The following is an 11,562-nucleotide window of genomic DNA, read 5'->3' as shown; positions in this document are numbered from 1 at the left end:
CATAAAGACAGAGTGTTACTCTAGCTGGAAACAATCAGTACAATGCATACCAGAGTCCTATCCAGTAAACCTGAGCTGGAGCTCAGGACTTTGCCACTATCAACTGACCAAATGACTCGCATATGGAAAAACTCAGCTGAGCACCTCTCACTGGAGTAATGTCTTGTGACTGCACCACTTTCCATCCAAAAGACAGATAGTGTGGCTTGCCTTTTTATAGAAAAACATACAGAATAAGCAGGAAGTGTGCCTCAAATAATAATCAAAGATTTAAGTATGCTTCAGTAGCTACATTAAAAAAAAAAAAAGAAAAACAAAATTGATAAATTCACTTTAACTGCCTAGCCTTTGGTAAGGATCAGGGAGCAGAGATTTGGAGGGAATTTGTGAGATGGCAAACAACACAAGCCTCCTGTATTTGTGCTGCTTTATCCTGTTAAAGGATAAAAGTCATGCAATAGGAACACAAGGACAAGAAAGACAACTACACAGAATACATTCCAGGCACACACATTCAAGACCAGGTAAAATCTCACATGCCAAAAGACACACACTTACCTCCAAAGAACTGAGAGCAGACATCACAACATCTCTGTTGTCATCCTTGAGCCGTCCAAAAATTGCTTCTTCTATGAAAGTCTGATCAAAGCCTTCCTGAAAAAATAAAGGAAAACAGAATCAAAAGGAAAATAAATCATTTGTCCGTAGAACGCTTTACAGGCTTTTAATGAAATATCTGAATTCTAGTGTAAGAGAAGTGGTAATATCATCTAAATTAAACCTCACAGACAGACTAACTTCCAATAATAAAAGAAAGAAAACTAGAAATATTAACTAACTTGGATTTTATGAGAATGTGAGCAGCTAATCAACAAGAACTATATCCAGACTCCAGAATATGGGGAAATGGTGACAGAAGCCTACTGAAAACACCATGAAAAGCAGTAAGGATGACACAGGCACAGTTTCACACACCACTCATCTTCAACTGGTAAGTCTGGCAAACAGCTTTTTGAACACATTCTATGTTAAATCAGTTCTGTAAGTGAGAGGTTCAAACACAAACCTTTGAAGTTTCAATAACATCTTTCAAATGCTGAAGAGCCAGGACCCGCACAGCAGGCTGAGGATGATTCAAACTAAGCAGAAGGGAGGTATCAGAGACTTCCAGAAACTGAAATACAGATTTCACAGTGACCCCATTACATGTTAAAAATATTTTAAATATACATAAGGATAATGGGAAACATTCTTATGGCAACTTTTTGTATCAGAAGAAAGCCTGCACAATCAAGACCTAGAAAGTTAAACTACAGCACAATGATATTGTAGAACTGTTTTATGTCATTAAATTTCTTCACTGTTGCAGACAGTTTTTGGAAAATAGCTTGAAAAGTACAGTAAGCCACAGACACCACTATGTCCTAGAAAAGCATTATGCTTATCTAAGGATTCTGAGAAAGCTCTAGTGACAATGTCAGTGTGACAGAGCACAGACAGAAACTGCTAAAAAGGCATCCCTGCTAGTCCAATTGCGTGCACTTATCTCAGGAACCTTAAAAGCTGGAAGAGAGTCATATGCCTTTGTTCTGCATGCCTGGTGTTTCTGTTAATCCACTTGTTACTCAGACACAGAATCTGTGCCTTTGTTAAATCAGTACAAAAATACAGGAAGTGCCTCTTTATGGAGTTCGTCATGTTTGCTTTCAGTCCATCAATCATTGCAAACAACAGCCATAATACTAACCAGCTCTTCTAATAAATTCCTTGGCCAGATCTGTTGTAGTAATGGTTATTCTGTGTTAGGCTGAGTTTCAATTGCTCTTCAGAAGTGGCACAGGAAGAACTCTGTGGTCACTCTGTTCTTCCCTGTTACCGACTGCAAACATTCATAAAATCAGTGCAAGGAAAAGGACCAAGCCATCTTCTCTCAACAGTGATAAAGTTGTTTCTCAGCTTTCCCAAAACAGACACCTCTGCCACTGACAACATCCTTGCTGGGCACCACTGTGTTGTCACTATTGACCCCAACAGTGTATGCAGTGGCCATGTTTCTAAGGAAAAAAATATTGGTAGCAATTGGAGCAGGTGGAAATGCAGACATTTTAACCAGGGGAAAAATCTCACACTTACAAGTCCTTATGACAAAAAAACCCAAACACTTAAATGATCTGATAGCTTTTGTTTAACCACAATTTTGACCAAGCTCCCCCCCAAAATATTTAATCAAGTTAGGGTCCTTTACTTTGGTGCTGGTTTTTTTTTTCTTTGGAGTGTTTTTTTTATTGTTGTTTTGTTTTTTTTTTTCTTTTTTTTCTTTTTTTTTTTCTTTTTTTGTGGGAATGGTCATAGTTTGTTTATAAGGAGTAATAGAGAGCAGAACTATGTTAAAATCAACCTTCTGACAGTATAACCATATAAGAGCTAGGATCATAATCCTACCTACCTTGTACTTGCCACAGCTTAATGAAAGCGAAATAAATTGATGAAAAAGATTTTGGTCAGCCTCATCTGTGCAATCTTCCAGGTGCTTCTCCAACACAGAATCTAAGGCTTTAGGATACCTGCCAAAAGGCAAAACCATCAATACTTTCTGCAGAGAATCATAGAAAAACATGTATTTACAGGAGAAATACAGGGAAAACCAAGGAAACAATGCCCATGCATTCATCCAAACCAGATATTTTAAGTGGTTTTGCAAAGGCAATAAACCATTATGTCTTAACAGAGATGAACGATTTGCAGACCACTAGGAGACATAATGAGCAGAGAAGGTCATGCTACAAAGTAAAGAGCTGTACAAAGGCAGTAGGTCTGTGTCCGTGTATTACAGCGATAACAAAATATGTAAGGACGATCAGTAAAACAAAATTTGGACAGAGATTAGGAGTCAGTTATTCCTCTTGTACTTATTTCAGCCAGACTATTGTACTTACTACACCAAATAATCCAAGATCATAGTGTCTGTCACAGAAAAATGGAACTTACTTTCTCTCAAGAAGTCTGATGAGAGGAAGGACCTTTTGATTGAGTGCAGCCATTTTGGTGGGATTAGATTCAACCTCTGTGCCACAGGAGATAAACTCTTCAAGAAACTTGCTAAAATTACAAACAAAAGGAAAAACCACCATGTTTTGCATGGTATCTTTTCATTCCTGTTATAAAGCACAGTGCTTAACAGATTAGGATTAATATACATTATTTATTTCAAGTACAGATTTGCTGCTGGCCTCAAGTTTCCCACAACCATTCCCACAAATGCTAAATGAAAGGCTCTTCTGGGTTACCGAATGTTTAAATTTCAAAATTCACATCTGGACTTATGAACTCATAAAAACATGCTCATATAATGCTAATGCCATTGTCAGGAATTATTTATTATTAAACCAGAAGTGACTGCACTACTGCATAGGAAAAAGAACTGAAGTCAACTCACGATGCCAACAGGGAATCTAAATCCTTTTCCAGTGGTATACTCTCAAGAATAGCTTGAAGATGCTTGATATAAATGTCATTTTCTGTCTCCTCGGATTCTTCTTCCTCCTCTAAGGACAACCATAAAAGATGAACAGTAGTTAGAGAACAGGCCCCTCCTACTGATTAAAGCAAACAGCTTCTACAGACATTATCCACTGCTGAACCAAGCACACAACTTGAAGACCACAGTGTTCACTGATTACCAGCACTAACTCTCTGTGATCCATTAGCAATGCTTTATACCAATGTCATTAAAATGCCAAAGCCTGGATTGCTGCCAATAAATTCAAGGATGCTTTGGCATGTTCCAGACCTGCTGCTAAAAGCTGTGCCAGTAACTTCCCTAGGGCATTCCTTGGTGTGAGTCTGGACCTTTTTAACAAAACAGCTTTCCCAGTCATGATTCAGCATTACAAAGCAAATAGACTCTCTAGCACAGACACAGCACAGATACAACTGCATGCCAGCCAGCCTTGGTGCCCCAAGCACATTTAATCACTGGGTAAACACACCTGTCCCCTAATTAACCATGTATGGAGTACATGCAATCTACCAAGGTTTCATTGTACTATAATACTAGAAAATTTTCTTTTTCTAAGAAGAAAAAAAAAATAGAAAAAAAAAAAGCAAACACACAAAAGCTCAATCAGGTCATCACAGGTACTGGCACAGTTTCAATGGAAGAAGCAAATACACAGCTATGACATCTACCACAGTTATCCATTCTTAAGGCTGATCCAAGTTTTACAAAGAACCTGTGGTAACTTACCTGTATCACTTTTCATGATGGTGTGAACAAGGTGAGGCAACAGGTAGCGAAGGAGAGGAGAGATATCATAGCCTGCTGACAGGCCTTGCAAAAGTGTTACCAGTTCTGGGGTTTTGCACAGATAATTAAACGGCCTGCACAATTGAAAGCGGGGAAAAAAGAAAAGTATGTATGCTCATCTGGGTTACAAACACTTTCAAAACTACACAGACTTCTCGAGGATACAATTTTCAGTATCAGGTAACAGCCCCATTGTAAACAAACACTGAAAGGGCTCCAGTTAATGCCAGATGTTTACTGGCAAATTTAATATCAAGAAGAAAAGAGGGTACTGCCAGCCATGTTGAGCACAGCTGCTGCAACGGCACAGTGAACCTACCTACATTTTTTGCAAAGCTGGTAGTAAAAAGACTTGTATGAATTACAGGAAGATATCCTCACACTGCAAGGAGCATATCCATCCCCCAGAAGCAGCAAAAGGGTCAAGAAGTAATTGTGTAATAGCAGATCCTCTGAGGAGAAGCCACTTCCCTTTCAGCTCACACAAAGCTTCACCTTGTCTCTTACACCCACCTCTGGATGCTGCATAACACATCAACCCCACACCTGCACTTTTTAACCTATGACAGTGTTTAAGCATCTGGAAAGTAATCATTCTATATATCCCTCAGAAGATTTTTCCTATTGCAATACTCCTCTCTGCCAGCAAGCAAATTCCTTGTAGCATGTGAGACTATGTTCAAATGCATGTTACCATCAGAAGCCAACTATGCCAGAGCAGGGCAGACAGATGGATGGGAACCTACCACACAAGCCTCCAGGAGAACACCCCACCTGAAGTGAGACCAAACAAGTGGTGGCAGAGAAACACTTATGCTTCAGGTGCTAAACTACACCAACTCAAAGCCTTTCCATTGAAGGGGCAGAACTTCTTTGTACTTTCCACAAAACCTCTAACTTGACAGGGCTCAGTTTTGCACTCTGACATCAACCCCTTACTAAGAGAAGTAGCAGAGGCACCAAGAGATGACCAGCTCACACCACTGACACTCCTCTGCTGCAGTGAGCATACAAATTTTCAAAGTAAGCCAAAGGAACTTAGGAGCCCTTTGAAATGTCAACTACTACAACTTATGACAGGGAAGTATCCCTTTCATAATGGAAGATATAAAAACTGCAAATTATCAAAGTGCAGTTTGGAATTTTAGAAAGTGGGAAAATCTGATTCATACAGACTTACTTTTTCCCAAGTTTATCTCCTTTCTGAGTTTGCAGAAGTAGGTTCAAGCAAGCCAGCCCATCCCTGATTAATGAGGGCATTTTAAATAATGTCTTGCTTATCTGTACCATCAAGGAATGCACCAAGGAAGTCTCCACTGTCACTTTTACTGTCATCTGGCAGATTATCATGTATGTTGCAGCTCTGTAATCCTGTACAGAGGATTTCAAGCCCTAGAAAAAAATAAAGGTGAATTTTTAACACAGCCATAAATTCAACTTTCAAGAAGAAAAAGCTGTTGTGCAGCATCCACAGATAAAGAAGATACATTTATTAACTACTGCTTTGTTTGCTGACAAAGCAACAATCATGGACAAGAGAGGATATTAAAGCAAGCTGTCTACTCTGACACAATTCCCCCATGGTTTAGGGTGATAAATCTCAAAGCAAAGACCCTCTTCCACCTGTGTATCCATTTCTCACAGCTCCATTCCTCATGCAGAGTAGAAAACAGTCTTAAAGTGCTCATCTGGGGTGTGAAAAAACATTATTTCCCATGGATCCTCATCTGCCTGAGGTCTCAAATCAGGCTGAGTGGTACAGTATGTATCACACAGGATGTCTCTCTCGGAGGTTGCACATCTGCAGAACACAGTGCACTTCCATCACACAGGAGGGAAACAGAGCTTCACCTACCTTTTGGACATAAGGGAGCAGCAGCGAGACCATAGTGTCTGTTATCTTCTCTGCAGCTCCAAGAGCTGACACAATGGTGGAAGCATAAAACACAAGGAGAACTCTCAGTTGAGCTGAGTTGCTGGAAGATTCTGAAAAGACCTGGATCACAGAAAAAAATTGGTTGTTCAGACCTCAGGGCAAGTGGAAATGCACATATGGCTTCCCTCAAACTACCAAAATCTTAGAACTCCAGCCTGCAAGCTCCGGCAGCTCCTGCTGGTACAACTGAAGTCATCTCCTCTCACAGCAGCAACCCTCACCAGAGGTTCCTGCTCCTGCTCACAGACAGGGCAGATGGAAATGGGTGCCAATGCGGTAATCAGAATAAGGCAGCCAAAATCACTTGTGATCCTGGTGTACTGCTCAAGACTCTCAGCTGGACAGCCAAGAAGCTAAATGGTGTTATGTTTAACAACTCCTTCTACACCTGTGAATAAACTCTGTAACTGTGTCTGCTTTGCTTAGTTTGACAGCAGATGCATCCCAGCTCTTGAAATAACTGGCTCTGTCATAGATCTTACCCTGCTGAGACTACAGAACTAGCTATTTGATATTAACTGAAAAAACCAAAAAAATCTGCCCACCTTCTAACATTCTCAATTTCAAATTCTCATTAGTATTTGAAGATGTGTATTCAAAATGCCCATGACAACCCCCAGAAGAGACATGGAAATTCAGAGCACAGTTAAAGACTAATAGCAGATAAAGACTTCCATAAAGACTAAAAGACTTTATGGAAGACATTAAGACAATTAAGTACCCTGAGGCAACACAGTAAATAATACAGTATAGCCAAATTGTTTTGTCACGGCTCATTGGTTCTCAGTCACTTCCTTATAAGAACTTCTGACAGACTGTCATCTTCACAAATTATAATAAAAGAAATCCTCATATTGTTTACTGATAAATTATTTTACTCTTTGATATGCAGTTCAAAATCCTAAGAAATAGCACATTACTATAAGAACACAGGAAGACAAAGTGACAACAAACAATGCTCTAGAATAAATAAACAACCTTCACAGATTTTGCCACCAGCCTGCAGATGAAATCCATGAAATCCAGGTCTTTGTAGCAATGTGTGATGACAGTACCCCTTGCCAGAGGGACTCCAGGTTTCTTTAAACAGTGAAAAAAAAGTGAAGTTAGAACACTTAGAGTAAAGTGAAGCACGGAAAGTAAAAATTACTATAATCTCTAAATTAATCCTATTGGTCAGTTAACACCAGTGAAACTGAAATAAGTAATGGATTACCACACACTGCTTTAGAATGTTTTGTGTCTACATTAAGACACATGATGAAGAGAATTACATTTAACCTACATGCAAATAAACCTAAATTTTAGTAATTGATGTATCTTCCTAGCAGTAGCAAATATGTACACCTTAAAAGCATGCTTTATCTTAGCCAAAACAAAGAGTAATTACAGTCAAAGTCTTTTAATATCAACTTCACCTTTAAAGAAAGATAGCAGAAACAACATGTGGGCATCCAGGCCCCATTCCTGTAATTAAACCTTTCAGAAAAGTTCTACAACTAACCACGTAAATTGGTGGACCACATTCAGAAGCAGAGTAGAAGAGTCAAGATATTATTAAATAGAGTCCCTCAAGGTCCTTCTATCTTGCATCTGTTAATACTTTACCCGTATTGGATCCATCCAATGCCATTTATGAGTTGGGCTTTTTATATCTAAAAGTTGAATAACTCTCACAAATAGATTAGTCTCATGATATGGCAGAACACAACCAATCAAACTGTCTTGATTGTAGAGATGAATGTGAAATCTAAGGAAAAGAACATACATAGGTAGTTAAAAAGTATCTGGAAGCCAAAAAGGAAAAAAGACCCCTCCACATTCTTCTCAGAATACCTTGTTTACTTGCTTTTAAGCAAGACCTGACATGGTTGTCAGACTGACTCAGATCTATGATCCACCTACAGTCCAGAAACTCAAGGTAGCCTGTATGTGCTAAAAGAAAAAAAACAGTGCTAGCATATTTTTTCCCCTCACTATCAACAATTTTAGGTCCCTGTACAACTAAAAATTACCTTAATTTCTTCTGCACAAGCTTCAATAGTAAACCAGATGCTACAATAATCTAATATGAATCTCTCAGTACAATACATGTATAGAAAAAATGTGATTTGGAGACGTATGTTTCAGGAAAATCACACACTCGTGATAAGAAGTACTGCACTTTCTGCATTTGGACAGGTTAATTTATATAAATAAATATAACATCACAAAACACTTCATTTTGTTTTTTTTCTTCACACCTTCTTACAAAACCTTGAAATAAGAATAGTTAGGGCTCATGGTTCAGTGTTAATATCGAACTTTGCTATTTACAAAGCCCACTTCTAAAAGCACAATATAGAAGTGCCTCTCTATGTGATCTCTAAGATGCCTAGGGCTGGGCAACTTTGGTGAAATTGATTTTATACAGAGTACTATGACAGATCAAAACCAGGAATTTATCAAAAGACAAAAATCTAATTAGCAAAGAAGAGCATCTGGCCCCGTAAGGACTAAGTCTAAATGCACATTATTAACATTCTAACCTATTTTCAGAAAGCTGAAGTAAAAATATCCAAAATTTTTTTCACTGGGGAGAAATAAATCTTGCACTTCTAGCCTTATCTATTGAGATGTAGGATATTCAGTGGATTACCTCTGAATCAGCCATTCAAGGCACTTCTGGGCTGGTTTAAGCATAAAGTAGGGGGACAGGTGAATGAGGAACAATGAAATATTCTTATCCAGCTGCTGATTTACTGCTTTAGTCTGAACACTCCGTTCAAGGCCTTTGGATGTGGAACTAAACAAACTGGACTGGAACTCTTCAAATGAAGGATCAATGCCCATCAGCTCTTCTAAGCCAGTGCACCCTGTGGGGGGAAAAAAAAATGGGAGGAATGCTTTTAACACGATAGTTTTTGTTCTCCAGTCCTACCCACTTACTTCCTCACTGGCATATCCAACTTTTTTGGTATACTGGTACATGTCATCCTCACCAAGCAAACCAAAACAAATAGTAAAGACGCCTAAGACCAAAACCTTTGATATACTTGAACTATTTCTCAACTGACAAAGAAAAACAACCTTAACAACTATCAGCAGAGAAGGCCAGCAGCCTCCTGGGTTGTGCTCTCCCTGAGATCTTGGCCAGCAGGCTGAGGGAGGGAGGAACTGTCCCCTTCCATTTGTGAGCTGCAGCTGTGTGGAACTTTGCACATCAGTAGAAGAAAAACATTTCTGGATGTGAGTTCAGCAGAGGAATGCTGAGATGGTTTAGGGGATGGAAAACAACATAAAAGGGAAAGGAAGAACTGTTCAGCCTGGAGAAGAGAGAGTCAAAAGGAAATCTTCCCACTGTCTGCAGCTACTTATCAGGATATAGTGTGGGTTATCAAGGAGATGGAGCCAGACTCTTCTCAGAGTGCACAGTGGAAGGATGGGAGGAAAACAGACGCAAGCTGGAACATAGGAAACTCAAACCCAATGTATAGACTTTATTTTTTTCAAACAGTGGAGTGATGAAATACTGGATCAGAGGTCCAAGATTGGATAAGAGACCATATTCAGCCAAACAGTTCTAGAGTAGCTATTTAAGAAACCTCAAGCTCAGCCAAACAGTTCTAGAGTAACTATTTAAGAAACCAAAAAAACACACTGTGCTGCATCAAAGATACATATCTACAATCTCGTCAGTTAAAATTAAAACATGATATCAATCTGCATGGTTTTAGAAAAGAGCTTTCTTATTTAACAGTATCACATGCCTGGGTAAAAATTTATACAAAAATGGAAAGGGATAGAGCATAAAGAATTTGAAGTGCGCCAACACGGCAAAGGCTACTGCCACTTCACATTATTTGTGACCATAATGTTACCCAAGAGCAGGGCATCAGCATCTTTTCATGAAACAAGAATTCATGTCAGAAGGCACACTGGGAGATTTCCAGTCCCAGGCTCTGCTCAAAGCAGGGTTAAAAGGGTCTCCTAAATTGGACCAGGTTGCTCAGGGCATTATCCTGTCAAAGTTTTCAAAAAAGTCACTTTTTTTCTTTCCCCAACCACAATCTCCCCAGACAATCTTAAGTGCTTGACTGTCCTCACACTGAAAAAGCTTTTCCTTCTGTCCAGTTCTAACTCCTATTCTTTCAACTTATTCCCACCGTCTCCTGTCCTCCAGCCATACGCGCCTGGTGCATCTTCTGGGAACCTCCTCAAAGGCAATGGCAGGCTCCTATGAGACCCATCCAAAGCCTTCTCTTTTCCAGACTGACTGAGACCAGAGATATTCCTCTCATCAACTTTCCCTTATTGGGCAAATTCTCCAGTCCCTGAGCATCTTGGTGATCCCTGACTCTTCCCCATCACCTTACTCTCAATTGCCCAGAAACATGCTCGCAGAGGCACTGCTCCCTGGTTCTCTCAAGGACTGGAGTGATGCTGACTAGCCGGCAGCTTCTTCAACTATTCTTTTGGCCTTTTCTGAATACGGGTTTGCCTTTCCTATTTATCTTTCTCCATCTCTTTTTTGGAGTTGTTTTTAAAACCAGTGGCATCTGAGCAGCCAAACTCACCGATGGCAAAAAACGTGTCCCTGTCGATAGTCGCGGCTTCCTTGCAGGTGAAGAGCAGCGATGCCACCTCGCTGCGGTCCAGGAGGCTGGGATCGGTCTGGGGAAGCGCCAGCCGCTTCAGCTGCTCCGCCAGGGACGTCATTGTTCCGAGGTTCGGGGAAAGGAGCCTCCGGAGAAAACTGGGGGAAGAAAACCACAGCAGGCCCGCCGATGCAGCAGCCGCATGCAACCAGCCGCCTCTCCCGGCCCCGGCGCGGCCCCGCTGCCGCTCGGGGCGCGCACGTGTGGCCGGGCCGGGCCCGGCCGGGGAGGAAGGGGGCAGAGCCCGGCGGTGACACGTGTCCCTGTCCCTGTCCCGATCCCGGCCCCGGTCCCCGCCACCGACCTGGCTCCCGCCGCTCCCCGCCGGGCCCACGTGGGCTGCGCGCGCCGCTCACCCGGAAGCGGCTGCTCCCGAGGCTCGGGAAGTGCCCGCCCCGGCGGAGAGGGACGGCCCCGGCCCCGGCCCCGGCCCCGGCCCCGGCCCCGGCCCCGGCCCCGGCCCCGGCCCCGGCCCCGGCCCCGGCCCCGGCCCCGGCCCCGGCGGGAAAGGGGCTGGAGCCGCCGCGCGAGAGCTGCGAGACGCGAGGCAGTAGCGTGTCCAGCGGGCCGTGGCACCCTGGCCTGTGTCAGGAATAATGCGGCCAGAAGGAGCAGGGAAGGGATCAGATCCTGTGTCCAGCTCTGTGCCCTGCAGTGCAAAAAGGACATGGAGGCGCTGGAGC

At 41.8% G+C, this 11,562-nt stretch overlaps 1 protein-coding gene across 1 annotated transcript in view; it reads right to left on the bottom strand.

Annotated features, from left to right (window-relative positions):
- Nucleotides 1-11,207, bottom strand: part of HEATR1 (HEAT repeat containing 1) — a 35,259-nt gene extending 24,052 nt beyond the window's left edge. The window contains exons 1-13 of the mRNA XM_084201969.1: nucleotides 11,184-11,207; nucleotides 10,799-10,977; nucleotides 8,881-9,097; nucleotides 7,851-7,992; nucleotides 7,221-7,322; nucleotides 6,162-6,302; nucleotides 5,487-5,698; nucleotides 4,247-4,380; nucleotides 3,437-3,545; nucleotides 2,989-3,099; nucleotides 2,447-2,564; nucleotides 1,067-1,174; nucleotides 559-654 (exon numbers count right to left, since the gene is read on the bottom strand). Coding sequence (XP_084058095.1) covers nucleotides 559-654; nucleotides 1,067-1,174; nucleotides 2,447-2,564; nucleotides 2,989-3,099; nucleotides 3,437-3,545; nucleotides 4,247-4,380; nucleotides 5,487-5,698; nucleotides 6,162-6,302; nucleotides 7,221-7,322; nucleotides 7,851-7,992; nucleotides 8,881-9,097; nucleotides 10,799-10,940 — 1,632 coding nt within the window. The 5' untranslated portion in view covers nucleotides 10,941-10,977; nucleotides 11,184-11,207. The remainder of the gene's footprint in view (nucleotides 1-558; nucleotides 655-1,066; nucleotides 1,175-2,446; nucleotides 2,565-2,988; nucleotides 3,100-3,436; nucleotides 3,546-4,246; nucleotides 4,381-5,486; nucleotides 5,699-6,161; nucleotides 6,303-7,220; nucleotides 7,323-7,850; nucleotides 7,993-8,880; nucleotides 9,098-10,798; nucleotides 10,978-11,183) is intronic.
- Nucleotides 11,208-11,562: the final 355 nt, after the last annotated feature.

This window comes from Fringilla coelebs (genome assembly GCF_963513975.1).
Source record: "Fringilla coelebs genome assembly, chromosome: 3".
NCBI lineage: Eukaryota > Metazoa > Chordata > Aves > Passeriformes > Fringillidae > Fringilla > Fringilla coelebs.
Note: the sequence above shows the minus strand (reverse complement) of the source record. Positions and strands in the feature narration are given on the sequence as shown.